Raw genomic sequence first — 27,898 nt, 5'->3', positions numbered from 1 at the left:
TAGTAAAGTGAGACACGTATAAATAAAATTCCTGATGACGTTACGATCTGATCAATAAATTATCAAAATGTGGAAAATAGTAAAGACAGTTTACGCGTATTATCGGAAGTGACCGAGCAAAAGATTCTCTAATCATTCACTTAGTATCCGACGTATAGCAAGCAAGCTGTTTAGACATTTGCTGCTGCATGGTTTGACTGTTTGAAAGTTATTTTGAAAAAACTAAGGGAAAGATACTGAAAATGCTTCGTGCTGCTATCGCGGTTTTCGTGTTGGCTTTAATCAGCTGTGGTAAGCATAGCAGTTATAATGATTTATATGTCCTGTAAAACTATTGTATCATACTATGTAAGTGGATACCACTAGCCCTTGTTGAAGATTGTATTGTAATCAACGATTCTTGTTCAACACTGTTTTACTAGAATTTTGGTTTAAGTTTTTGTTGTTGAAAACTTCATTAGGATCTAAGCTTCGTATCTTTCAAATGAAATTGAGCGAAAACTTTGAGTTTGGTGATTCACCCCCGCGATAAGTGAACGTAATAGGAATACTGGGTTATTGGGTATTAAATCAGTCAGTGAGTCTATTTTAATATTACTGTAATGAAAGCGGAGTTATCATCAGCAAGTTAAGTTAGTTCATGCTGAGCCAAACTTCAGAAAAGTTTTTGTAACACATTTATGATAGATAGCGCCAGGCTTGAGAAGCTCTAAAGCTAAGCGATCAACATCTACATTTACCTGAATATATCGTAAAAAGTGAATCCAAATAAACAAAATTAAAGGAGTTTTAAAAAAGCAGAACCCGGTAGAACACAGAGTTAGAATACATCACGAGAATTGCAAAAAAAATCAAAGTCGTATTTTATCAAGCAAATGAGCTGCCGAATTAAAATTGAATCAGTCAATTATAATCAGTAACCAATTGTGCATATTTTGAATAATAATGTGTTCATGTCTAAGATATCGTAAAGTAGAAGTTCCTATGGGGCATTAGTGATTTTTTAGGATTTAATACACGCTGATAGAGTTTTTGACAATGTAATTAAACTAACGAGGTGACAGTCTGTGGTATTGAGAATATGATGATGCAAACAATAATAACAAGTCTAATTTAGTTTAATAATGGAGACCTTACTGAATTGTACAAGCAAGATCGCGCTTGTTAATGCGACCTTCCTATATGTTTTAAACTTTATTCGTATAGATGAAAATCTATTTTTATCAATGTAGATTAGATGGCTTGTACATGTCAGGATTAAATTTGAAACCAATGCTATGCCTGAATTACCTTATTCGTTTTTACTACTCGTTTCTCACTCCATCGAACAATATATTCGACAAATTAACCCTATTCCCAACATTATGGACCCCCAAATTTTTTTTTTATCATCCAGTCTAAAAGATATAGTTAAACGTTTACTAAACCATTTCATTCCAATAATTTTTGCATTAAAAAATTGGCGCTCTTGTATCAGTTCTTCTGTCTTGCACATTTGATTACAACTTATATATACCATATTAATTTTCAGGACTTGGTTCGACTCCCATCTCCATCACGGATCCATTTCGACTTTTGACACTTTTTCGACCGTTTTCAATCAATGATTGGCATTGCAATGGAACGAATAAAACCATCAGGGAAAGCTGGGTTTGTGACGGTGACATCGATTGCCCGAACGGAATAGATGAACATATTTCTTCTTGCAGTTCAGTATTTATTTTTTTTATTTTTTTATATAGAGATATTTTTATTCAAGTGTCAATCCCTGAATTTATCTCCATGCAATGTAAACTTCCAGCCTTAAAATAAAATCGAATTGAAGGCAGTACATCAAAACTCTATTGACGACTCAAAATGTCATAGAACTTGAATATTGACGGGCATCAAATTCTTCATGGTGACTGAATGACTGTATATTGGATAGCAATTTTCTAAAAATTATTTAGTTCTCCTTGCGTTTAGATAAAACTGAATGTGCTTCCGATGAGTTTGATTGTGGTGGTTCAACATGTATTGTTGGGAAATGGGTTTGTGACGGCGATCCAGACTGTATACAAGGAGAAGATGAAGAAAATTGCAGCGGGGACGTGAGTTATCAACAAAATAATTACAGATAAAAACAACAAATTCACTGGCATTAGCTGTGCAATTTCATTTTACAAATTTGTAAAACAAGTAACTATGTTTTAGTAGTACCTTTGCATTTCAAACAAACTTCATTTGTTATTTCACAGGCAGACCAATTAGAGAATTGCACTTTCGATCAATGGAGATGTGCAAATGGTCAATGCATTGAAAATCTTTGGTTATGTGACGGAGATCTTGATTGCGATGATGAATCAGATGAACATCGTCAAATGTGTACAAACATGACAAATTGTGAGGAAGATTTTGCAGAGTATGTATAAGTGCCACATTTTAAATTTAACATTGAATGTTGTTATGGCATATTTTCGACATCTACACTAGATTTATTTTCAATATTTGCAATGTAGATCTTAGATATCATGTTAAAAATGATTGGCACCTAGTGTTAGAGAGTTTTTAATATTCAGATTAATCTATTTATGCTTCTTACAACGTACACAATCTACTGTAAGTAAGCTACTGCTACTGCACCCTAAAAAGGGTGATAATATAATTACTGGAGACAGTATAAGTCATCCTTATTCACCTTTCTCTTAATTTCTATTTTCAAGTTTGAGTATACAAGTCTTTCTTTTTAATTTTAAATGAAATTTATGATCAGATATTTGTTTAGGGAATATTACGATAATATAATAAAATACCAATAAATTCCTATTACAGTAATAGAGTGAGGTGCGACAGTCCTGCAATGTGCATGCCAGAATTTTGGATTTGTGATGGAAATATTGATTGTAACGACAAGTCCGATGAAAGCAATTGCAGCACAGGTGCGATTATTTGTTTTTTTTTAGTTTAATTTAAACATTGTACACATTTTGCTCTTTTTCATTTCAGGTGTAATTAACATTCTCTTCTTCTTTGTAATATTAATTATTCATTAATTAATGTTATTTTCCGCAAATTGCACGATTTATATTCAAAGTAAAATACAGTCGTTCTCAACAGCGTCAAACTTTTATTGATTTTGCTTAATTTGTATACTTTAATTATTTTTGAATCAGGCATATTCTATACGATTCGGAGGGAACGATACATTTAAAGTGATGAGAAATTGGCTTGACGGACAAAAATAATTGTTTTAAAAGTCTCTCAAAATTAAAAATATTTGGCGCTCGGTAAAAAGGGCATAGTATTCACTAATCATATTTCCCTATGTTTTGTTGCAATTACGAAATTTGAATTACTCATCACAACCCCCAACTGGTCTTACTGTGCGATCTTTTTATTAGGGAAGTAGAACTAGTAGTCGAACTGATAAAGTAGTCTAAATAAATATCGCTGCAAAGGTGTATCACTCAAAAACTCACATTGAACACAAAGGCAAAAATATGGCGCTCAGGAAGTAGTACCAAGATGACGCACGACCTGAACAACCCTAACCTGGTACACATACTGTGTTCAGGTTATGCGCAATTTTGGTACGAATACTTCGAGAGCACCAAAAATGTACGTACACAAATTCTTGCATGGACGGATAAAAGCAATTGTTAAATATTATTCCAAGTGTTTCAAGCGTCTTGGTGCAACCAAGGCCTAAACATTTATATTACATTAAAAAATAAATTTGTTTTATTGTGCTGATAGTCTATTTAAAAACTTACAATAGTTGTACTCATATATTTAATACCATCTTTGCGTTATATGCATAAGGATACACCAACGCAAAGTCATAAATGAGGGAGGGATAAATGGTTGGTCTCATCCAACTAATAGCTTAATATGTCATATTTTATATCATCAAGATGAAGGAGATGGCACCGAAATTACCATCTATGTCAACAGCTGTAATGTCAGTGAGATTGCATGTCAGATATCTGGAACCATGAGCTGTGTAGGGATTGCAAAACAATGTGATGGATCAAATGATTGTGATAACGGTGAAGATGAACCAGCAGATTGTTTGGAACAGTGTGATACAGTTGTACGGTAGGTAAATATTGCTTTACAATGTAAGCCATTTCACAGAGCACTCTATTATTTACTATTTTGGCGTTCACTACGTTTTCATTGTTTTCAAATTTATGTACGTGCAACTCCGTCACGAAGTAGACGCATATGATCAATTATATAAATTTGTTTAAAAATACTAAGAATGTGAAAACGTCGACGTCAAATGACGCAGATACAGACAGCATGATATCCAAAATGAGCTTTTCTTTGACACCTCTCTTCCTGTTTTTGAAATTGCCAAGTATTTGTAAAATGATCTTAACATTGGACTGTTTCAGACAGCAAAAAGGCAAAATGAAGGAATCTCTAAAATAACTTAGTGAACAATATACTGTTGTATTCCAATACTGTATACTGTTCATATTGGTATTTGAAATAGAACTACCCCGGGAAGATTATAAAAGGTATATTCAATAACTTAATATATAATTTATGTTACAGCGTGCCAGAAATGCCAGAATGTGATCATATTTGCAAGGAAGCGGTGAATGGTCCACTATGTTCTTGTCGTGAAGGATACAGGTATGATTATGAATGGCATTTTCGTGATTTTACTGCATTTTTGAAAGAATATAAAAGCAAAACTAGCATATAGTATTAGCCATTGTCTAAGTCAAATGAACAATTAAAACCTGACATTTGTTTTCATAATAACAATATAAAATCCCAAATCTTTACAGCGTTTTTAAAACAAAACATTTAAAATTTCTCTATTTCTAACGATGGAAAGTAGATAAGATTAGAATATCACCAATTGGTATGGACTTCTATCAATTTCAGGTTAACTTGGTAGCCAACAGTGAACACGACAAACGTAAGAGCGATTGATTACACACTAACATTTTTGGATGATTTTAACGCCGGAAGTCCACTTATTTTTAGACATTAAAACCTAAAAGTAATGCAAATTAAGTAAGATAAAACTTGCCATTGGCTAACCATAACTATTTTCACTCTTTGGCGTAATTAGTTTTGTTAAGTCATTAGGTTCACATTCAAGCCATTATAGAAACGGGCGTTTTTTCGTTTTGTTTTTCGCTCACGATGTAAGCAAAATTATGAATGGCGAATGACATGACGTTTTACGTGGAAAATGATTAAGCAATTGAAAAAGTCCAGCTATTGGACAAAAATATATAATGAAAACACCCACAATAACGCCCCCATTTATAACACCATAAAAAACTCGATAAAAACGATGAGGCAGGACCTATGTTTATCTAGGCTAGGAATATGATCATAAGTATTATTATTACATGTCCTATCGGGTGTATATTCAATAGCAAATAGGCATCGATGTCGCATGAAATCTGCCACGAAGTAACGGGAATTTATTGCGCGATGCCATTATATATATCTTCTTTTGGGGTGTTCAAACTTATTTTTTCAATTACTTTCTTATACTGTACACTCAATAATGGGCTGTAGCAGGGTTTTCGTGGATGAATTCCGAAAATTGAATTTTGATGTATATTTTAGCGAATATAATTCTTTCTTTCTCAATCCTGTGTCTTTCTCAAATAGTGCACAGAAAATGCGATGAAGTCACTTTTTTTACTTCGAATTAGAGTTATGAAATGAGATAGTCATTTCCGTATTGTAAACTGCATTAAATGATGAAATTTTCCAAAAATATCTAATCAATATTGAAACCAAGGCGAAACCATTGACGTAACTCATTTTTGTCAACATAAATGCCAACTTAAATAACATTGTCATAGTCAACCACAAAATATCAATAAAAAGTTTTTCAATAATTAATGCTGCGTGAAATTTCCTTCTTTTAACTAGTTTATCATATTAAAGTATGTATTTAAAGTACTTCTAACGAAAAAAAAACAATCTTCAATGACATCCTTATGACAACAATAAATGTATATGCAGCATTTAGAAATTCAGTGATAACTTGAAACTCTTTTATCACTCAGTTTCTCTTTATGGTGCTATGGCATGTCTAGTCCTAATGAAAATTATAACTCTCTTCAAACATGGACATTTAAGCCATAAATGTGTTAACACCTGGTTCAGCCATAACAACAATGTTGCCTTATCATGCAAACAGCCTTGGCATAATCATCAATATTCATTCGACCAACACCGTCAAAAAGAAAGAGAAAGTATAAAAGAACGAATATATATGTCTAAGTGAAATAGCATATTAATTACTTGCTAAACCCATTTAGTTAAAGTATAATTTTGAATATTCATCACCTTAATGCTCTTTTCAATTATTAAGATTAATGGAAAACAACAGGACGTGTATCGATATCAATGAGTGTGAAGAAAGGGTGGGAGAAAATATTCAAAAAGTTTCTTGCGATCAATTATGTATCAATACAGAGGGAAGCTTCCGATGCGCTTGTGGTCCTGGTTATGTCTTGATATCAGACGAAAATCGATGCAAAGCGGAAGGTACTCATTGTATAATTTGCCACGCTTTCCAGTACATGATATAGACATAAAACAAATTTTCAGCATGCATGAATTGGTGTTTCATATTTTTATCAAATATTATCTATGTGTTTGGACTTTGATGCTAATTTGTACTAGTACTGTTTTGGTATATGCAAAATAATTTACTCGATGGCAAAAGGTTTGGCAAGTTTTCGGCGGCTGTACTGTGTTTTCGGTTTCTATATAAAGAAATTGCCTAATTTGATTTTGGAGTTCTGACAAGCTGGCGTGTTATGGGCGTCTGCCAAAATCTGTACGGATCTTAAGTATATTGTAAACTTCACCGATGATGCTACAATTGGGTTTATGAAAAAAAGTTGTTAAAAATGTACTTGGGAAATTGCTTGTTGTTTCACCTACACGTTATATTTGCTTTAATATTAAAATGTGAGTGTGCAGTCGAGATCGAGAATAAACTAGTGCTGAATGGTCCAATTGCTTTGACAGCTTCGTGTTCAACTCGATTAGATCGATTCTTAGTCATTTGTTTGTTTTATATATTCTACGGCCCATATTAATTTTATAAAGATTTAACCAAACAAACGTTGGGAGGGGTTTTGTAAGTTAGGCGTGGGCTACCTAGAAAGTAGATTTAAAGCAAGGCGAATTGCGATTCTTCGTTTTTAAATCTACCTGATTGTGTTCCATGCATAGTTTTAACGCCAATTGTTGGAAGCCGGGAAAATTATTTTCACAAGTAATATTTTTACTTCCAGATGGCAGCGGCGCAATTCTTCGTATCGGTTTCAACGACGCTTTGAGGGAAATGGATTTGCCACATCATCACAGACTAACCAGTTACGGGACTCCATCATTTCTTCACTATTCAGATGTCGATGGAATTGTGAGTTCTGTAGCTGCATTGGAGCTTTGCCACATTTATACATTCTAGTACTCTGCTTTTCAGTCATTTTCTTATACCAAGGGTAAAGACAATTATACATTGACATCTACCACTTTTTCATAACAAAGATTATTCTATAGACTTATTTTATTTTTGCATCCAGGCTCTTAGGCATCGAGCAGTTTCACAGAAACTTACTTTTGATTAGTAAGCGGTGTATAACACCATTTGAAAAATGGTTGATAAAAAACGGCGTAACGGTAACGTAGATGTAATAAATATGGATTATTATACCGTATTTTTCCATTATAGTTCTACACTGTTGTGATCTCTATCGCGTACATTATATGCAAATTGATACCCACCTAATAATTGTCAATCAAATAAATATTACATTTTCATCCTCTATGACTATATGCATAAATATATTATTCAGCAGTAACTTTGCTTCAGATGCCGTCTATTGGAGGACAAATAATTGATTTCGATTATCTTGTCGAAAATAAAACGTACGTATGGCTGGAACAATTAGATCATGCATCTGTAATTAAAGCAAAATCTGAAAATGAATCTGCAAAAGTTTTGCTAAGCGTTAGCTCAATTGAAGGTAATTCTATTTTGTATAAACCAGAAGATCCATTATATTATATATATAACATAAAAACACACAAAACGAACTCTTGGTTATCATTTTATTACGTTATTTATTATTTTATAATGTCAAAACCGCACTGATTACAACAAAACACACCTGTTGTCCGTATTACGATGAAAATATACTATTTTTTATTATATGGAGAAATTTTACCAGCAATAAGAAAAAGCCTCTTTATAAGTTATAAGAAAATTTGTTTGCTTTTTGTTTGTTTGATTTTACTCGATTTAACATTATAGAGGAGGCTCGAGTCCGACTTGATTCGTACTCAACTAACCTACCACCTGTGAGACTTGACGCGATGATTGACTCAAATTCGGACTCGGACTTGTCTCGAGACGAGTGATTCAACTTGGATAGCGACTCGTGGTATAGGGACTTGGAATTTTTTTACATCATTATTCGATAAAAAATGTTAATGAATATAAACTTAACATTTCTAAATTTTCTATCATTCCAGCAAAAATTCAAAGAATATCAGTTGACTGGATTGAATATAATGTATTTTTCACTGCAATTCAAAAAAACTCTACAAAGGACGAATGTTCAGCATGTGGACGTATTGGTCTTATTCCCATTTCTAGTAAGTTGTTCAGAGGTATACGTAGAAAAGGAAGCTAACTGGAGAACATAAATTCTTCAGAATGCTATTTTATGTTTTTTTTTTATATATCATATCTTCCCAATATTGTATATTTCAGCACCCAAAGCCGAATCTGTTGACGATGCATCAGTGATTCATGGAATAGCAGAAAACTTTAATAACGTTTTTGACATTGTTGCCGTACCGCATAAAGGGTAAGATAAAGTAGTGCATAAAGTAATAAATAATTGGTGCCGTGATCAAAAGCACTTCTAGTAATGAATTCGTTTATCAAATTGGGTTTTGTTTCAATCGCAATTGCTGTGTTATACAAACAAGGTTTTACGAACAAAATGAGCATTCACCATAAAACCTGTATCACAGAGGTAGAATGTTACTTGTTCATTTCAGTCGCTAAAGTGAGTCCTTCATGCAAAACGGTCAATATTCTTCCAAACTGAAAATTATTACTATTGGTATTAGTCAATTATCATTGAATTATTAATACTATACTATTCAATCTATCTCAGGATGGTATTTACTTGTGAATATTCTCGATTTGGTCGAATAATCGGAATAGCTATGGACGGATCAGAATCATGGACAATACATCGGAACATTGCATGGCCCATATCATTGACATACGATAGCGCAACAAATCATATTTACTGGGCACAATCTCCGCCTATACAAACATCATACAACGATGTACTTTATTCAATTCATAGAATATCAGTTCGGCCAAGTAGCAATGACGCTTCTGTAAGTTTTTCTGTTTCTATTGATGCATTATTGTCAAGTTCATGTCACACATCGAGAATATTGTTTCCCCATTAGTTTTTGGATCCTTCATGAAAACCTAATCAAGTTTACTCTTTTGAGAAAAAAATTATCAAAAATATAATGTAACAAATTTTCGTGCGAAATGTTATGTCCATCTGATTTTTTCACTAGTTTATAAATTTTGCTATCAATTTATTGTAAAGTTCAATACGCTGCCATTCAAGCGAATGTCAAATTAGCTAATCTTTCCTTATTTTAGAATTAAATAAATATTCGAAAACGAGAAAAAATACATGACAACTCTGATGAAATATTGCGACTGCCAAAACTCTTATTTACATTCACTTTCAGGTCCTAATATCTCGGTCAGTTCCATACTTTAAAACGCCATCTTCTATCGCCATCTTTGAGTCTCGACTGTATTGGTATGATATCGCTCGACATGAAGTTTTATCAGTTGATTCGACGAACGGAAAAAATCACCACGTCATAGCCAAAGTCGGCGTCCGGACAAATTATTCTCATCCGATAATAATTTCCCACTCTGCTCTCCAACCAGCATTCCAAGGTATGAAACAGAGTAATTAATGAGAGAGCGATTGTCTAGTAATTTAGTCGAGCTATTTTGGTTCACTGCAAAAAGTTCAACTATGCCGAACCGACGATACTATCATATTTCGAAAAATATGTATGATTGCTAATTGTTGAAAAAAAAAATTTCATATGTCATACTTTCATCATACTTCTCAAATGGTCGAATGCTTTTAATGTCTAGACTGAAGGGTAAAACGTTGGACTATCGACAGTAAATTGGATGCTATGCTGATGTGTTTTCCCTGGCTTTGAACTAGATTTCAGTTCCAAACATGTTTTGTTTCAATTTTGAAGTTCAATGGTTGACCTAATTTCAAATTCTCTGTTGACTTCTGCATTGATTATGTTTGAGAAATTATGTTTTCTACAGCTTTATATAAATTACTACTTCTGCGTAACCGCCCGATATTATCACAATTTTGCTCTACCTTGTTAACACTGACAAATTATATATTTTACAGAAAATCCTTGCTCAAAATTTAACTGCGAGTACGCCTGTGTGCTTGCGTCTACCAATATTAATGATATGAGTTCAGATGCGAATCTAGTTGCCGAATGTGTTTGCCCCGATAACAAAGATTATTTCAGACTGACATCGATGTGCAAAGGTAATTTGATTTAGTAAGAAATCGACGCCGCTCACACAACAAAGCATTAATCAATAAAACTAATTAATTCTTATTCTTGACAAAATAATATTTTATATATACTGAAAGATGGCATTTCTAAATCAAGTACAGCAATGAAGTATAAAGTTGTTATTTAAATAAAAAAATTATATTTTCAGAAAAATTCCAAGACAATTTTTTGATAAATGTTGAAGGTGGTATCATAAGACTGATGTATGAGGGTGGTTTGGAAAACAGAATTAACCTGATTGGTAAGTTTTTATTGAATAAACCCTGATGAACCTATATATCTGTCAGCTTCAGCGTTACTATAAGCAACAATATTGTAACTTTCTTTTATAGGCGACTCTTCTGCATACGCTATAGCTTATGACGTCACTCGAAGAAGAGTTTATTTTCCAGGATCTCAGCAAGATATTCATTATGTTGATATTAATGATTATAATTACAAAAGGTAAGTGTTAATTCTCTCAAACACAAATCACTGTGTAAGTGATTGTCTCTCAATCATTTGGTGTAAATAGAGATAGAAATAAAGTTTTGACGGTCGTCAATGTTCATACCAAACGTCATTTGACCGCAATGGCGAGAAGCCCGCCCGGATTTGCAAGCGGAATCCATTCCTTTTCGTATAACGAGTCCGACCAGAAAATTCATTGTTCTCAAAGGCCGAAACGAAACCAATATTAATTCGGCTTACAACTTCGAACTTGGTTTATTCAATACAATATCAAATTTAAGATTATTTCTTTTGTTTCTCAGTTACACCATGATTGACATACTAGTATCAACGAGGTATTTCACGATTGATCCAACTTCGGGAAATATTTATTGGTCTCCGAATGAAAGTTGTGAAATAAGAGCGGCATCACCAAATGAAATCACAGAGAAGGATAGTGAAGATAAAGTACAAATTTTTCCGCAAAAGACAATTTTGGAAAGAGAAGATTTTTGCCCCGAGGGACTTGCTTTTGACACGAATCGAAATTTGTAAGAGCATATTCTGAAATTGATAAAGATATCGTGATAACTTCGTAATATTTTGAAATTTATAAAGATATCGTAATTACTCATTGTAGGAAGAAATGCAGTGGGTACTAGTTCAGAATCTAGTTTGGAGTGAACGCCCGTTTTAAACAAAAATTACATATACGATCTTGTCGGTGCATATAACAAGATTATACAATCACTGCTTACGGTCTACAATTCTGCGGTGTACGTACATTTCTTCGTATCTAGGCACCTATACTTGCACAGATAGAATCTCCGTAGGAATATGAGCATTTTTTTTAACACAAATTTGATTTAACGATGACTTGCTCGATTACAATCACATAGGGAAAGTGATATTTTGCACTTTTATTTTTTTCGCTCGTTTTCGCTTGTTTCCAGAGTCAGAGATATCAATGGCAATGGCTGGGTTACGGCCAAGTTCAATTTAACCTATGTAAAGTTACTTTTAGGTTAGGTTGATACTAAGTCTGACTACGTCTATTTTTGCTATTTTATAAGTATTATCACAGCCCAACAACAGTTTATTCACATTTATTCGGTTGATTTTGGGATATTAATATAAGATACCCACAAGAAAATTAGGTTGAAGAAAATCCGGTACTCACGAAGTATGTGTACCAGGTTAGGCCATCATTTTTTTTCGATTTTTTTCATTTTAGTTCTATTACAAGTTTGGAGACTAGCCAAGTGACTCCCGTAGTATTTGTACCTGAAAATATGGCCTAACCCTAACCTGGTACACATACTACGTTCCGGTGTCCGCCATCTTGGTTCACAAACTTCAAGAGTACCAAAAAAAACTTGAAGAACTATTTATATGACACAATTTATGGGCTCGATGGAATGTTGATTTTAATGTGATAGACTAACATATTGGTATTGAATAAAATCTATAGTTGATACTGTTTCTTAAATACTGATCATAAATTTCAATTGCACATCGAAGTACTTGGAAAATAATAACAAAAATCAATCAAAAACCAATTTGTGTTAGCTTTTGTAAAGCTAATTTTTTTTTCGCAGAATCTACTTTATCAATGCCGCAAACAAACCCGCCCTATACTCAGTAAATCTTGATGGAAGTGACGTCAAATTAATTCAAACAGTTTCTCCAAGTCAAGAAGTGATTCACATGACTTATGACCCCTATGAGGATCGAGTCGTTTATATTGCTGGCGGAGTGTTTGACACTGGTAGGTAATTGTTCAGTTGCGGTTCTGATATATTTCAAAAAGTTTATTCTAACGTCTATTCCACTTTTCGATTTTATTTGATAATTTTCAATTGTAATAATTTAAAACATAGGGTAATTTAAATCCATATTCATAATATCAGAACGTTTATTTCCATTTTCATTCATTACAATTGCTTCTTGGTATTTTATTTCCTATATACTACATTTACCATGATTTGCTTTACTTCCGAAAAATATTTAAAAAAATTGAGATATTTTCTTTAATGGCTACAGTTGTGTATGAGTAAGTTATATCTTTGCTGTGACATTAGAATTTGCTTTTCAGTTTTGATATACAGTCTGTCAGTTACCAAGAAAGACTTTGCGCTGTATAAACCATCGTCGCCAAATATAACTGCTGTTGCTGTCTCTCCTGATCTACTGTTTACATATGATCCTGAATTGGGTATGGATAATACTATTTTCGAATTTATTGATTGTTGTACATATATAGTCTAAATATTAAATCCATGGCGTAACACAATATCGTTACTTATTTTACTTAATTTTTCATAATATTTTAAAACTGGTATGACGGAGCTGATGTTTTGCTTAATTAATATGCGAAAACATGTACCTTATAACATGACCAAACCTTGATATTGGTCCACCTTTTATTTCAATACATTTACTATAACGGGCCTTCTTAGAAATAATTAGAAAGGATCATTTCGAGATTTTTTCTAAGTAGAATACATTTTAACTATTTTCTTGATAAATTAGATTTGAAGCTGTTCGTTTTATCCCCAAACTATGATGAATGACACCCATGTTGCAATAATTAATTTATACTTCATGCTTTTGATATATAAAATAAGAGACAACATTTCTTTTATGGCATGAAATTTAGATCAAGTCCGCAGCCAAAGAAAAAGTAAAGTCGGAGCAAATGAGAGAGATGAGATAAACGAGAATCGGACTTATATCAGTGAACATGCAAAAAAGCGAGGAGGAGGATTAGTTTACGTGGACAGAGATTTGATAAATTTTGAGAAGGAAGATCACCCTTGTTGGATAAAAAGCACCAAAAAGGCTCCATGCACTCATTTTTGTTTCCCACACAATAACACAGGTTAGAAGAATGCCTACAGTATTCTATTATAAAGTTATTTGGACGTCTTATATGTTTACTGATGAAAAATGGCAAAATCGAAATGAATAAAAATATATTTTCACGGAATTATAACTAAGATTATCGTTTTGACTTATCTTCGCATTGTCATATGTTGTTGAAAAAGAGCAATTATGGAAAATTAATTGACTTATTGTAAGTGTGAAGTCTCTTTCATAGCTTATAATAAACTCATCTGGGTCTGGGAACTACAAATGTTGAATTTTATAATTTTGTTAATTCTAAATCGCTATTTCTCCTAATTAACTAGGATTATGAATCAAAGGTTTTTGAAGTTAAATCTCTCTTGTTTCTATTTTTGATTCAATACATATTGTCCAATATGATTTATTATGTTTTGCAGATGGATATGTGTGTGGATGTTCACAAGGCTACTCGCTTTCAAAAGATGGGTTTTCATGCACAAAAGCTATTTGCGGTATCGGTGAATTTCAGTGTAAGCAGACAAACATGAGCACAGGTATAAAATTATTTTGATAATATATAGTTATGGGATTTTTGCTTCACGATAAATACAAAACAGAACGTCTTTGAAGCCGAATTAGCTTAAAAAGGAGACTTTTTTTATATTGATTCAGACCAAACTCATAACAGGTTATTATTATTATATTTCATTACAAGCTTTTGTGAATATGATTCTTATAAGTTCAAAGCCATACATGTTTACATATTTAAGTTATTTTATACATTTTGTTTAAGTTGGTTTCAAGAGAGAGTTTGGTGAAGAGATGTATCCTGTATGTATCCCACAACTACTTGTGTGTGATCGGAGAAGTTCAAATTGCTTCGATGCCAGTGACGAATCAACTGCTATATGCGGTATGTATCACATTGTGGAGCATTATTGTAACATATCTGCTATAAATTGCGGTGCATTGTGTTTAAAAACGAAGATAATGGGCTGATTGCCCCAAGCAAGTGTTCCCGTGGTCCCATTTTCGCGCAAATTATGAAGAACAGGTTGAGCTAAGACATAATATAAAATGCTATGGCTTTTTTACATTTGGTTGACGCTTTTCTATATATATAACCGCTTGTTCTTATGTCGTTTATACAATAATTATCCGCGTACAATTATTTTTTAGGTCGAAGGAAGGTTTTGAAAAATGTAAAATGATATACGGAGCAAAAGCAAAAAAGAAAGTTTCGTAGTCTTTATAGACATAAAAATTGCTAAATATTGTCTTGATAAAGTCATTATAACTCTAAAATCTGATTTTTCCACAATAAATAAAGCATACCTTCCATTTTCAACAGGTTGCGAGTCACCAGAGTTTAAAGAATGTATTCCACCGGGAAGTTCGCCTGATGCCGGTGTAAGTTTGATGCTTTATATATAAAAATTGATATTTTGCTCAAAATATTTACTAAAAATAGCATGCTGACAAAAATTTGTTGTTGCTTATAACTCATATTTGGCACGCGTCTGGCGAAATTTTAAAATAGGTCAGTATATTCTAGTGAAGTTACATATTACACCGAATCTTTTCTGGACAGAACGAACATACGCTAACTGTGTTATTAAAAATAATTATATCCACGTATCTAAGCATTCTGTTTCAATTCGTTTCAATGGATAGTTCTTTGAATCGAATGAATAAACTTCATTCTTTATAATTAGAACAGGAATTTAAGTTTTCCTTAATGTTTTGCAACTCAATTCACCAGAATTATCAATGCATACGATCGGCGTATTTTTGCGATGGTGGAATCGATTGTTTGAATCAAGCAGACGAGATGAATTGTACTTGTGACACTTCGTTAAATTTCTTGTGTCCAGAAGAAGGAACAGATAACTTAGCTTTGTGTATTCCCAACGAATGGGTTAATGACTACGAGGAAGATTGTATCGGGGGTGCTGACGAGGTAAAACGGTCGATATAAAATCTAACAAATGTCAGTTAGAATGTTATGTATTGCATATGACTAATGAAAGCATAGGTAATAAAATAGCGATTTACAGTGATTTTTTTTTTATCAAAATATTAATATTTATGACTTGCGAACAACTTCGTGTAGAAAATTTCCCCACGCGATTGCACATTTAGTTTATTCTCCAATTATAGTAATGAAAAACAAAATGAGTAGTTATCATTTTTAGTTAGTGCGTCTATTTGCAATAGGGCAAAGAAAATTTATCATAGTCATCATTTATAGATATTAATTGTTACTGTGTACATAGTATGTTTCAGTCATAAAGATGTACCTAATGTAATTTTTATCACCGGTGGCTGTCTTTTAGTGAATATTGACGAAATACTCATTCATTCTTTAGACCACTCCTGTATGTTACGATGATGAATATGAATGCTCCACTGGAGGATTTTGCATAGATAAAGAATTTTTATGCAACGGTTTCTATGATTGTCCCGAACCTCATGATGACGAATGGGGGTGTGAAGGTTATTTTTTTTATTTATACGTGACAATTACTCATTTTCTCAAGTTAAACAAGAAAAAACTAATGCTATTCAACAATCCCATATTTTAGGAAATTTTATCTCTTTCATTGTTCGTGCTTATTGAGTGTAAATGAAATTTCCTGAAAATTCACTCACTCACAACATCAATGCTCAAAACTATCGACATGAATTTCCAATAACTTATACCTCAGTGCCGGTAGACTGCGCGACTCACATGGAAATGTAGCTGACCACTAAGTCGGCGGTCGCGCTTGAAGGAATAAAATAGCGAAATTGGGATCACATTTCGTATAAAAAATTTAAAAAAAAATGAAAGTAATAGCCTACCAGCACATACTTACATCTTTAAGTACTGGAAATTTGAATCGATTGGTCCCTCAGTTGCGGAAAAAGGCAATTATTTCCACACCAAAAATTTGCTGCAAAAATGCTTTTTTGCGTGCTGATAAAAAAAGTGCTTTTCATTATTTATTGTAAGACAGTTAGAAAGAAAAATGTCTTTGCATTTTTTATTCCCACTTCGGTGTTGTTCTGAAAAATATAATATTTATCGCATTAGCACAAATTTTGATGGGAATTCTTTTGATATTGTAGATGCCGAAACAACCACAGCAACCAAGAACAGTTCTGAAATAACTTCGTTTAATACAACGAGTGCGACCACTGCAACGACTACACCGCCTACAACGACCACAACAACTGTAGTTACAACAACAAAAGCACCTTGCGGCATGCATGAATATACATGCGATGATGGAGATTGTATCAGGATGAATTGGGCAAGTAGAATAAAATATGCATATGATTAGCGAACTCATGACCAGTGAAAAATATGACGCTTCATCTTTTTTATATTTGAAAATGAGCAATTTATCTAATAATTATGTCAAAGTTGTATGAAGTTTTAGTCAGTTTGTTTAAATTTCTCCAGTCAAGTTTGATCAGAGCAAAGTTACGCGCTGCCATGTAAAACAGGCAAATTTAATGATAGAATAGTGCCACGTTTCCTAATCGGGTGGAATTCCTCTAAAGTGAGAATGTTAGTCGTTCTTGGCTAGGAATTTGAATCTTTTTTTGCTGTAGTATTACAAAGCTTGTCAATGACACATATTTTTCTGCCCCATTCCGATCACATAGCAATTATGTCTGTCCCATCCCATCCCATTCAATAGATATTGTTAAATTTAGATTTAGCGTCTACTAAATAGGACTACATGTACTAAGGGATATGCAACACAACAAAATTTTATATTCATAAAACAAAATATTATATCCAAATTTTATATTCAACTTTATATTTATGACTATTATGCATGTGTCTATCAGCTCCTTCACGAAGTATATTGTTAAGGCTGAATATGTTTTGCTCTTTATAACTAACAAGGGAGCTATGCTCAAATATATGGACACGAAGTTCATAATAAAATGTTTTATCATCATTTTCCTGAAAACATACGGTTTTCGTGTCCCATGGGAAATATAAATGTGTGCTATCCCATGGACAAGCCTGAGTATTACTAATGTATATTTCTTGGTTTTTAATAATACTATATTACGTATTTGTATACACATGATAAACTACCTAAACTTGCAAATGCAGAAAGTAAGACTTGTGCAAAACACTAACTAAGGGTCCTTAAAAAAATCCAAATGAGGCACTTTGTATGCCATGTGAGGTTGGAATTGAGAGTTCCAAAATAATCGGAAAGAGTAATTTAAACAAAAAAAGTTGGGAACCACTGAAAAAGTGAATACCCTGAGTGAGAAGTTAAATGAGATATGACTCATTGTTGGATATCCTATTTTATGTTATGATTACAGTGGGGCGGAAATAACTAACTTATTTGAATATTTCAATGTACGAAATAACATGACTGATATATATATATATATTTCAGGTTTGTGATGGAAGACCGGATTGTGGAGATGGGTCAGACGAAGGCCAAAATTGTTCTAAAAATTGTATTGATCATCCTGTTGTTAATCAAAGATGTCTGGATCACTGTCACAGAACTCCCAGAGGACCAAGTTGTAGATGCATGGTTGGATATCAGTTTGACGTCACAACGCAAATTTGTATAGGTTTGTACGATCTGGTTCAATACGCTCTAACTCGCGGTATTCTCAATAGCAGCAAGATGATTTTTTGATCTAGTATAGTAGTGCAAGTATTCAAATTTGAAACAATGTAACATACGTTTAGGTTGCTATCAGAAAGAATCACATGAGTTTCAGAGGGTGATATACAATAGAACTGGTAGTGTGAGATCGTCTGGGGCGATGTACTTAACTCACTCATTTAATTTATTTCTACTAACTTACTTGTTTCTTCTTTTAAGATATAAATGAATGCAAAGTTAACAAACACCAATGCGATCATGTATGCGCGAATTCTGAAGGATCTTTTAAATGTTTATGTTTACGCGGATACTTATTAGAACACGGGCACCGGTGCAAAGCTAAAGGTATAAAACTTATCTATAAAATCGTTGCAGAATAAATTTGTATTAAACTTATATATCTTCAAATTCGGTACGGTTTGACAATTGATTTTTGCTAAAATGTGTGCAGCAAGCTTGGGGCTTAGCTTTAGAATATCGAGTGACATCAACTTTCATTAGTTGTTGGCATGGCTGGTACTATCAACCTCACTATGAATTCAGTGTTAGATTTAAAACATAGTAGGCGAACATATCAAATTTCGAAGACATGTTGCAGGCCTAGTCCAATCTAACTGGATTTGCAAAAACATGTAACGGAAAAGCGGTATTATTGACATTTTCTCATAATTTTAGTACTTCTCATCCCCGCCTACAGGTGACGAACCGTTTTTGCTATCTGCATTTGAAAAAGATTTTCGAATTTTCACCGCGAGATCTAAAATACATTATGAAGCCGTTCATTTGAAATTCGACCAAGAAGTTTCAGAAATTCAACCAAGAACGTTTGCAGTGAAAGGTCAAAACGAGTTTTACTGGATTGATGGAAATTCGGTAAATAATACAAAAATATTTCTACTGAAATATATTACTGTTTATTGTATTTTTATAAAATAAAAAAATTTAAAAATGCTTCACCCAACATCAAATTTTATTTACACATAAAAACCTAAACGATTCAATGCCTTGTTTGAAATTTACAAAATATCTGTGTAAAGTGTTTTAATTGAATTGAACGCCGAATTAATGTTTAATACCTGGAATTTCTTTGGCGGTTTTGTCTATTCAGGCCCAATGATCAGTAGAAATTTCATTACATAAGTGACAGCAAACGTTTTACTTTGCAATATTGTTTTATGAAAACAATGCATTGCGTTTATATTTTACAGTCATCATTATACTTGACCAACATATGGACTGGAAATACTACACTTTTGACAAGATATTTACCAGATATTTCTGTTATTCAATGGGACTGGATTGGAAAGAATATATTCTGGACCAATCAGAAGGTGATAAATGGATTCTATTTCTATGATACGAGATTATCAATGTTACATACTAGTGAAACATGTATAAAGAAGTGCAAAACGATTACAAATACCTATATCACGTCATGACTTGATGGCTATAGCTTCGCAAAATTATTGAGAGTTTTCATAGTACACTGGGCAGAAAGGTGAACTAAAATTTTTGGTATATTTCATGTAATAAACGACAGCATTGCACGTTTGTTGCTATCATTGAGATATCCTTTTATTTCCCCATGTAAATATCTCAAACTTTAAATTCGGAAAATTAATTTTTCATTTAAAAGCCATATCTTTTGACATTATTCAGCAAATCGAAATTGTGACAGCAACAGGACAATATTCAGTGAGCATCATCACAGCTAACTCTAAAATAAATGGATTAGCATTGCATCCAAACTTAGGCAAACTATTCTATTCGTCGATTGAGGGAATTAATCACGGAAAGTGAGTAGATATGGAGCTTACAAAAATATTAATAAACAAAGTGAATCAACAAATTTTTATAATGATTTTGATGAAATATTTAAAAATATTAACAATATATTCATGAATAAAAGTTTAACTAAACTGTAAACCCATCAACGGTAATAAGTTATATATATGTAATGGATTTGTATTTTGTTGTGAGTTTCACTACATTTGTTCGAGCCAATTTCCCCCATCATTCTGAAATATGAAACTACTGCATCTGATGAGATAGAGTTATGGTTTTTCTAATCATATCAACTCCTACCGCCACATAACCTAACATTTTCACACTAACTCAAAAAAGCTTTGAGAAAGTACTCGAAATGAGTTTTGAAACTATACAGAGAAACGTATAATATTGCATAGTGTGTCACGTAATCAGACAAACCCAAAAATTAAACTATAATTCCTATATGCATTCCGTATGATTCATAATAAGGAACTGCTTTCAACACAAATATTTCTATTTCAGACTCACCCGCTGTTCGAGTTCTGGAGAAAATTGTGTAATATTCGCCGAAGAGAACGGTGATATTTTCCGTACCTTGGCCATCGATGTTGTTGAAAATGTTTTGTACTGGGTTTTACATTACGGAAATAAGATAGAAAGTTCACCGATGGACAAATTCCAGAGGTTAAAAATGTTTTCGGTTGATAATTGCTGGCTTCATTACGAATTATTGAAGTTTGTCTACTGCTTACACATCGATTAGACTTACATTAATGATCTTTAAACTATTGACATATTCTTAAGTTTGACGAGGGTATTTAAATCCGAAAATTCAAACCATCATATTCGGCGGGGACTGCAGAATTTGAGCTACTCAAGTGAAGTGACTTCTATACTTATTCTTGTTTTCAATACGTCTCATACCACTTTTCATGTCCTAAAACGTAGAATCGAATGAAAGTCACCTAATTCAATTTCTTTTGAAAAGGAAACAACTTGACTGATAATTTGGTCCCAGTTATTGAGAACAGAAATGAGATTGTTTTTATATTTGAGTTTGTTTAGAATATCCAAACTGGTTTTATGGTATTAAAAATGAATAAAATGAAATACTACGTCTAATCTGTTAACTTAATTTCTTTTAATTTGTTCTTTTTTAAAACTGTTCTAATGTGACATAATTATATATTTCATACAGAAACTTTGTTGTCTCAGCCACGGATGGAAAAACTGTCACGGGTTTGTCTGTTTTTGAACATAATTTTTTCTGGATTGAAGCCGATGCCATGAAAAGCGAGGTCGATGGAGTTGGTTTGGTACATATAGGAAAACATGCGTATGCCCAAGGGAGATATGCCAGAGTATACTCTATTGATAAGAATACAAGAGATCTGCAATCTAAGAAAGTTATCCGAGAAACTTTCATGGCTCACGGATTGGGTGTTGTCCAAGAATGGAGTCAACCCAAATTAGGTGAATTAACAAATAAGGCTTTTATAAATAATAATAAAAAAAGAGATAAATTACAATGTTTGGATATAATATAATGTAATCAAGTGTGGTACGATTGCGTTATCGTTTCCCCAATAGCCCTGTATCTTAAACATAATATTTTGACATTAAGAATATCATCGTGACAGAACACATACTTGCTGGGATATTTTATATTCATCAGTTTTTAAATATTAAATGAAAAATGATGAATTACCATGTTTGAATATAATAAAATGTAATCAAGTGTGATACGATTCCATAGCTGTTCCCCAATAGCACTGTATGTTAATAATATTATCTTGAATGATATTGAGAATATCAACGTGACATACCACATACTTGCTGGGATATTTTATATTCATTGGTTTATCTATTGAATCGTAAATTTGGCTAAGTTAGGGATGAATTTATGATCTCAATCCTGCTTTGTAGAGAAGAGGCTGGCTAATGGAGTGTCATAAGACCGTGTCAATGCACAAAAATTTTGAATTTTTTGAACACTTTAATGTTACGATAGTGATAGTGATGATGATTCATTTTACGCATTTAGATATATATATATTAAAGTGTATACTTATTTACTTATATTGTTGTATTGGCTGAGATTGCCAATATCCATGGAAGGTGAGGTTTTTAGATCTTTCGAGAAACTTAAAATTGCAGTACAATAAAAACATGAAACTTTTATAAATATTTGTGCAAGATTATTAAATTTACTCCATTGAACTTTTACCTACTGTATATTTTATTTATTTAACATTTCAGAGTTTAATCAGTGCGAAATAGTAAATTGCATGTACTTTTGTTCTGGTGGACACAAATCAAACTGGCTTTGCAAATGTCCGTCGGCAAAGTTACACAGCACTTCAGCATTTCCTCTGCCAGAAGCTGTTCACAACTTTTGTGACGAATTTTGTCCAACACCAATATCGAAAAACAAGATTATATTGGAAATTAAGGTACAATAACTAGTACTTTTATTGCAATTAATTACAGATTTATTTATTTTTCATTGTTTTTATACATTTCTTTAGTGCTTATCCAGAATTGTATACAAGTATTTGTTTTAGAATCCTGAAACAATTCAGGTAATGCTATAGTCAATTTTAGTTGAATTTGTTTTAATTTTTCATAGAGTGGCTATAGAAATTAGTTTAAAAATTTTTCAATATTTCCATATTTTGTCATATTATTTGAATAATTTATTTAATCGTTTTATTTTTTTTTATCTGTGATGGTAAATTGTGTCAAACAACTAAACAGATATTCATTCTTGCCTTATATTCAGAAATCCGGGAAAAAAGTAGGGGAGCAAAGCATAGTTCATTGTCCAGGCCATTCCACAGAATACACTTTGGTATGTGAACCATCCGGTACATGGAGCAATATACCAACATGTCCAAAAAGTAAGCTCATGCATTTTAATTATTAAAAAATTCCTTCATGACTCACTCACTTCAGGAGTATAGGCAACTCATATAAAACTAAAGTAACTAGCAGCTTAGAAATTTGAAATATCAGAAGTTATTGTAACATGCACAAAAAATGCCATGGTCAGCAAAAGTTCCAGATCAATTCTACATGAGTTTGAATTTCCGATATTAAATTATAACATATAACTGGTATTTCGTCTTCACCAGTATGATGTGATCAAGCCTTAACTCCGAACCCGGACATTTAGAAGCAGTCACCAGTATCACGGTAAAAATATTTGCTCGTAAGTTCAATTAAACTTTATATTTTCAGATCGCGTTCAATGCCAACCGCCACAATTACGAAATCACCAAAATGTCAAAATATTATCAAATCCAAATGCTAAATTAGTTATGGAGGCAAAAACGTACTTTGAAAAGAGCACGATTCTCGTTTCATGTACAGATGGATATGTATCAAATGATACAAATATTTCAAATTCTACAACTATGGTTTGCAATAGTAAAGGGACATGGGAAGGAGTGTATTTTGACTGTAAATTACAGGTACCAGTTTCAGTTGTAGAATGACATATATATTTTTCATTTGATGATTACTAAATTTAAGTGCAGGTATTTTCAAACATCTCGAATCGATTTCTTGTGCCGTCCGAAACGCACCAACTTACGACCGAAGAAGGGCTTATTGTTCATAGCCTTGTCCCATTGCTCAACAACCATGAATTTGATAGAAGATTCAGATTGAAAATGAAATATTGTTTTCACCGCCTTTTAACATCTCTGAATACGCAATATTATTACGAGCTTTAATAAAAAATGCCTTCGTAAGTAATGATATACTAGGGTACTCCCGAAGTATGTGAACCGGAACGTAGTATGTGTACCAGCTTAGGGTTAGGCCATAATTTTATTCCATTTTTTCCTATTTTAGTTCTATTACAATTTCGGGGACTAGCCAAGTGATTTCCATAGTATTTGAACCTAAAATTATGGACTAACCGTAACCTGGTACACATACTACGTTCCGGTGTCCGTCATCTTGGTTCCCATACTTCGGGAGTACCGAAATAACAAACTGATGAATAGAGGAATAATAAACCATTCGATATGCTGTTCCTATGACTAACATGTGCGAATGTGTTAATATATATTACTTTTTGTTTTTTTATGCAGACGACAGAATCGCAAGGAAACGCAAATGGTATGCAAACATTTTTTCTTTTCAAATTTATTATGGGTGATAATTGGTTCTATCACGAAATACACTTCACGTGCTTACTATAACACCTTTCCTTAGGTTTTATGCATATTCTAACTAAAATAAATTCATACCCACCTTTAAGTATCATGCTCCGATTTAGTTGGTTGCCCAAATTAAAATATTACAGAAGAACAGGGCCTGCGACCGCAATGGGGTGGATAAATATTTATTTAATTTTAAGCAAATTATATTTCAAAGAAAATCATGGAAATTTAGTAAAGCTTCATTAGTTTACACTTGGGAAATATTCTAAAATGGTATATTAAAAAACAAATGTTGAATCACCAAATTCATGGATACGAAAGTTGAAAAATCAGTTAAGAATTGCGTTTTGATTCCATTTAAGATTAAGCTATTATCGTGACGTGGAATATTTGTTGAATATATGGCACTGGGCTTATTTATTCAATAATCCTAATGCTTTCATTAATCCATTTTGTTTTAGATTCAAAGAGTACATCAAGTAAACATGACAATGGAAATGCAAGAAGTATAGCTGTGGCACTTGTTGTTGTTATTATGCTCATCATACTCTTAGTCTTGTTATTATGCTGGTGGCGACGGAAAAAGTAAATATTAACAAGTTTTTTTTATCATTCCGTTTTCTTTATTCAACCAATAATAGAACATTATGACACCTCTTTCGTTTACCCTTGATTGACTCCATTTTTAAAATGAAGTTTTGAATTAACGTTTATTAAATGAAGGTAGTAATGATCGATTAAACGAGAATATCGGTCAGAGACCGAAGACTTATCGATCGAAAGTTAGGGGATCCCCCAAAACAGCGCTCTTACTCCATAGTGACACCTTGTGTCTCATCACTAATTAATTAATAACTCGCTAATTATACGACATAATTCGACCGAAATCAATAGGCTTCTGGTCCGAGATAAGATGAATGTACATGCAAAATCTGGAGCAGATTCAATCTCGCTTTCGTGAGATATCGCGTGCATCTAACTGACAAACAAACAGACATACCGACAAATAGCTTTCAACATAATTACCGATTAAAATCGATAAGTAATAAATACAAAGGTCGAACGACTAGAATGGCTACCAGAAATATTTCATCCCCATGTCATTAGGCCAAAAATTGTACAGTATTTCATTTGTGTTCATTACTTATGAAAAACAAAACAAAATTTAATGTGAAATCATGGGCTTGTAAACATCATGTAAAATTTGAAACAAAAACTCACAACTTCCAGTGATTTCCGCCATCTTCTAAGACTCGGTAGTCAATAATAAAAATTTGAAATCGGTTGGTGCATTAGTTTTGGAGTAAAATGGTTTTTATACAAAAAAAACTGCATTTCGTTTTCGGATATACGACAAATTGAATGTTGCAAATCACAAGTTTGTGATAGCGAATTGGTTTTTTAATGAATCAAGAAGAGTATCTTTTATTTTGAGCAACTTTGCAACGTAACATACTTGATAACATGCTGGGTCGCAGTATTTTAACCCAGTCAGTTGCTACATTTTATCCATTTTATTCTACAATATCTATCACTGATTTTTATTCAATACCCAATTACTCATTTATGTAACACAATTAATATGTCCTATTTTTTTTCAGGGGATACAGTTGTCTGTTTTTTCGTAAAAATTATTTCTCTCCTCAAAAATTACTGTCTCCTCGCACATCAGTTTCGGATGTGGCTGGAGTCAACAACCCCGGTTACGTTGTTTCATACAAGCCGGCGGAAAGCGGCGTGTCCGTGGAAACTGGTAAGTTTTGTTTGTAAATTAGGGAAATTATTCCTACAAGAAATTGTTGCTAAAAATTGCAAAGATGCTTGCGAGAACTGAAATTGATGCCTGGAAGGGGTATTACGTTATCAAATTTTAAATACAGTCGTACTATGCTATATTTGATATGAATTAAATACTTTAATGAAATATAATATTCATTACAATAAATAATTGATGAATATGTGCCGATTTATTATTTTTAATCTTTTTGAGAAATGAGTCGACTGAGCAATGCGTTTTTTTTCATTTAGTTGTTTGGGTAATTTAATTCCTCGTGGCCCGAAATAAAAAACCATTGCTAAAGTATTTATTCAGTAAAAAAATACATCAAGAGTGCCTTCCTTTTTTACTTGAACTAAAATATTCAATTCGATAAAAACGAATAATGACTTTCTACAGGAAACAGCAGTGGGCAAACAGCGAGGTAGTGAAGTTGAAGAACGTTCAATGAATTTATCAATAAAATCATTGGTGTGCAAATCCATTCAATCTATATATATATATAAAACATTGCTCTGGTTCAATAACCTGATATCAATCTGTTTATTGATGTCAAAGCAAAGTAGAACAGTATGTTTAAAGACGCTACACGTTATGTATGTATGTTACGCAAGTATTTTGTTTTCCTCCTGTGAAGAGTTTCAAATAAAAGTTGAATTTTGTTGAAGTGTTGTATAATTATGCTGTATATCCTACTGATGTTTATTTAGCAACCATTTTTTGAACAAATTTTATACAAAGCTGAATATCAGGGATGTTCACTCAGGTCTATGAGCTGAACAAGGCATTCGATAAGGTATTCATTTTATCCTGGTGGATGGTAGAAAGCAATGTGATAAATTTCTAATAACGACCGGTCCCGTCTCGAATTAGCCGCAGATAGTCTGCATCAGTCACCAACCTGCTGGCATTAAATTAAATAGCAAATTCGTTTTTCCTAAGTTTCTCTATACGAATATCTAAGAAGTAAAAATCTAATAACGGCCATTGCGAATCAGATGGAATTCCAGACAAAATATCTTTGAATTCCAGATAATACAAATATGTATTTAGCACTGTTCAAGTATAACCGACTCCCGACGGACTTCAAGTTGTAAAATGGCCAAACGTGTGCCGAATTAAATTGGTAGATAACGGTTTGGCACTGCGGTCAAAAAGCTTATCATTGCTTTATATTGTATTTAAGATATATATTCATTAATAATAATATATATATATATATATATATAAGACGCATAAAATAATTAATTTCGTCATAATATTTTAATATAGGGACACAATATCAAACGTAGATTGAGGGAAGTAATAAGCATAAAAGAATTTGAGGATCCTTTCCTGTTAAATAAGTAATTAAAGTTGGCTCATATTAATATTGACATAATTATTTCATATGAGCTAAAAATAAGACGACATAAAATAAAGTTTCATATTACTATACTCAAAACCTAATATTCTTTTTATATTAGCGATAATAAAAAATCTCGAAATATTTGCTCAGGAATCTTATTTGATCCACAGTGACCGGTAAAGTTGAAGGCATTTTTAAAAACAGAAGTCGTGGAGCATTAAGTCTTGTTATGCGTACACTCAAGAATACATCTATAGGTAATAAC

General features: G+C 32.7%; 1 protein-coding gene across 1 annotated transcript; it reads left to right on the top strand.

Annotated features, from left to right (window-relative positions):
* Positions 1-133: 133 nt before the first annotated feature.
* Positions 134-26,946, top strand: LOC120342503 (vitellogenin receptor Yl-like). Its single transcript, XM_039411355.2, has 41 exons — positions 134-291; positions 1,532-1,708; positions 1,966-2,090; positions 2,238-2,401; positions 2,812-2,918; positions 3,894-4,077; positions 4,543-4,623; positions 6,338-6,513; positions 7,272-7,399; positions 7,853-8,006; positions 8,515-8,637; positions 8,756-8,852; positions 9,168-9,399; positions 9,772-9,988; positions 10,476-10,622; positions 10,802-10,894; positions 10,986-11,097; positions 11,406-11,633; positions 12,681-12,850; positions 13,178-13,297; positions 13,742-13,963; positions 14,367-14,483; positions 14,723-14,842; positions 15,281-15,339; positions 15,692-15,889; positions 16,299-16,425; positions 17,041-17,225; positions 18,345-18,528; positions 18,786-18,911; positions 19,264-19,439; positions 19,775-19,897; positions 20,226-20,362; positions 20,859-21,020; positions 21,535-21,809; positions 22,596-22,789; positions 23,119-23,236; positions 23,577-23,809; positions 24,437-24,464; positions 24,970-25,093; positions 26,110-26,261; positions 26,685-26,946. Exons 1-41 carry the CDS (start codon positions 243-245, stop codon positions 26,711-26,713), a joined length of 5,973 nt encoding a protein of 1,990 aa, XP_039267289.2. The 5' UTR covers positions 134-242; the 3' UTR covers positions 26,714-26,946.
* Positions 26,947-27,898: the final 952 nt, after the last annotated feature.

Source organism: Styela clava, chromosome 3 (assembly GCF_964204865.1).
Source record: "Styela clava chromosome 3, kaStyClav1.hap1.2, whole genome shotgun sequence".
NCBI lineage: Eukaryota > Metazoa > Chordata > Ascidiacea > Stolidobranchia > Styelidae > Styela > Styela clava.
This window is presented reverse-complemented; position numbering and strand designations above follow the sequence as displayed.

Bases quoted from the DNA above. Each gene is read 5' to 3' on its own strand.
- LOC120342503 (XM_039411355.2), top strand. From the start codon at position 243: ATGCTTCGTGCTGCTATCGCGGTTTTCGTGTTGGCTTTAATCAGCTGT. The intron at 2,091-2,237 runs GTGAGTTATCAA...GTTATTTCACAG, and splicing joins AAGAAAATTGCAGCGGGGAC to GCAGACCAATTAGAGAATTG. The intron at 26,262-26,684 runs GTAAGTTTTGTT...GACTTTCTACAG, and splicing joins CGGCGTGTCCGTGGAAACTG to GAAACAGCAGTGGGCAAACA.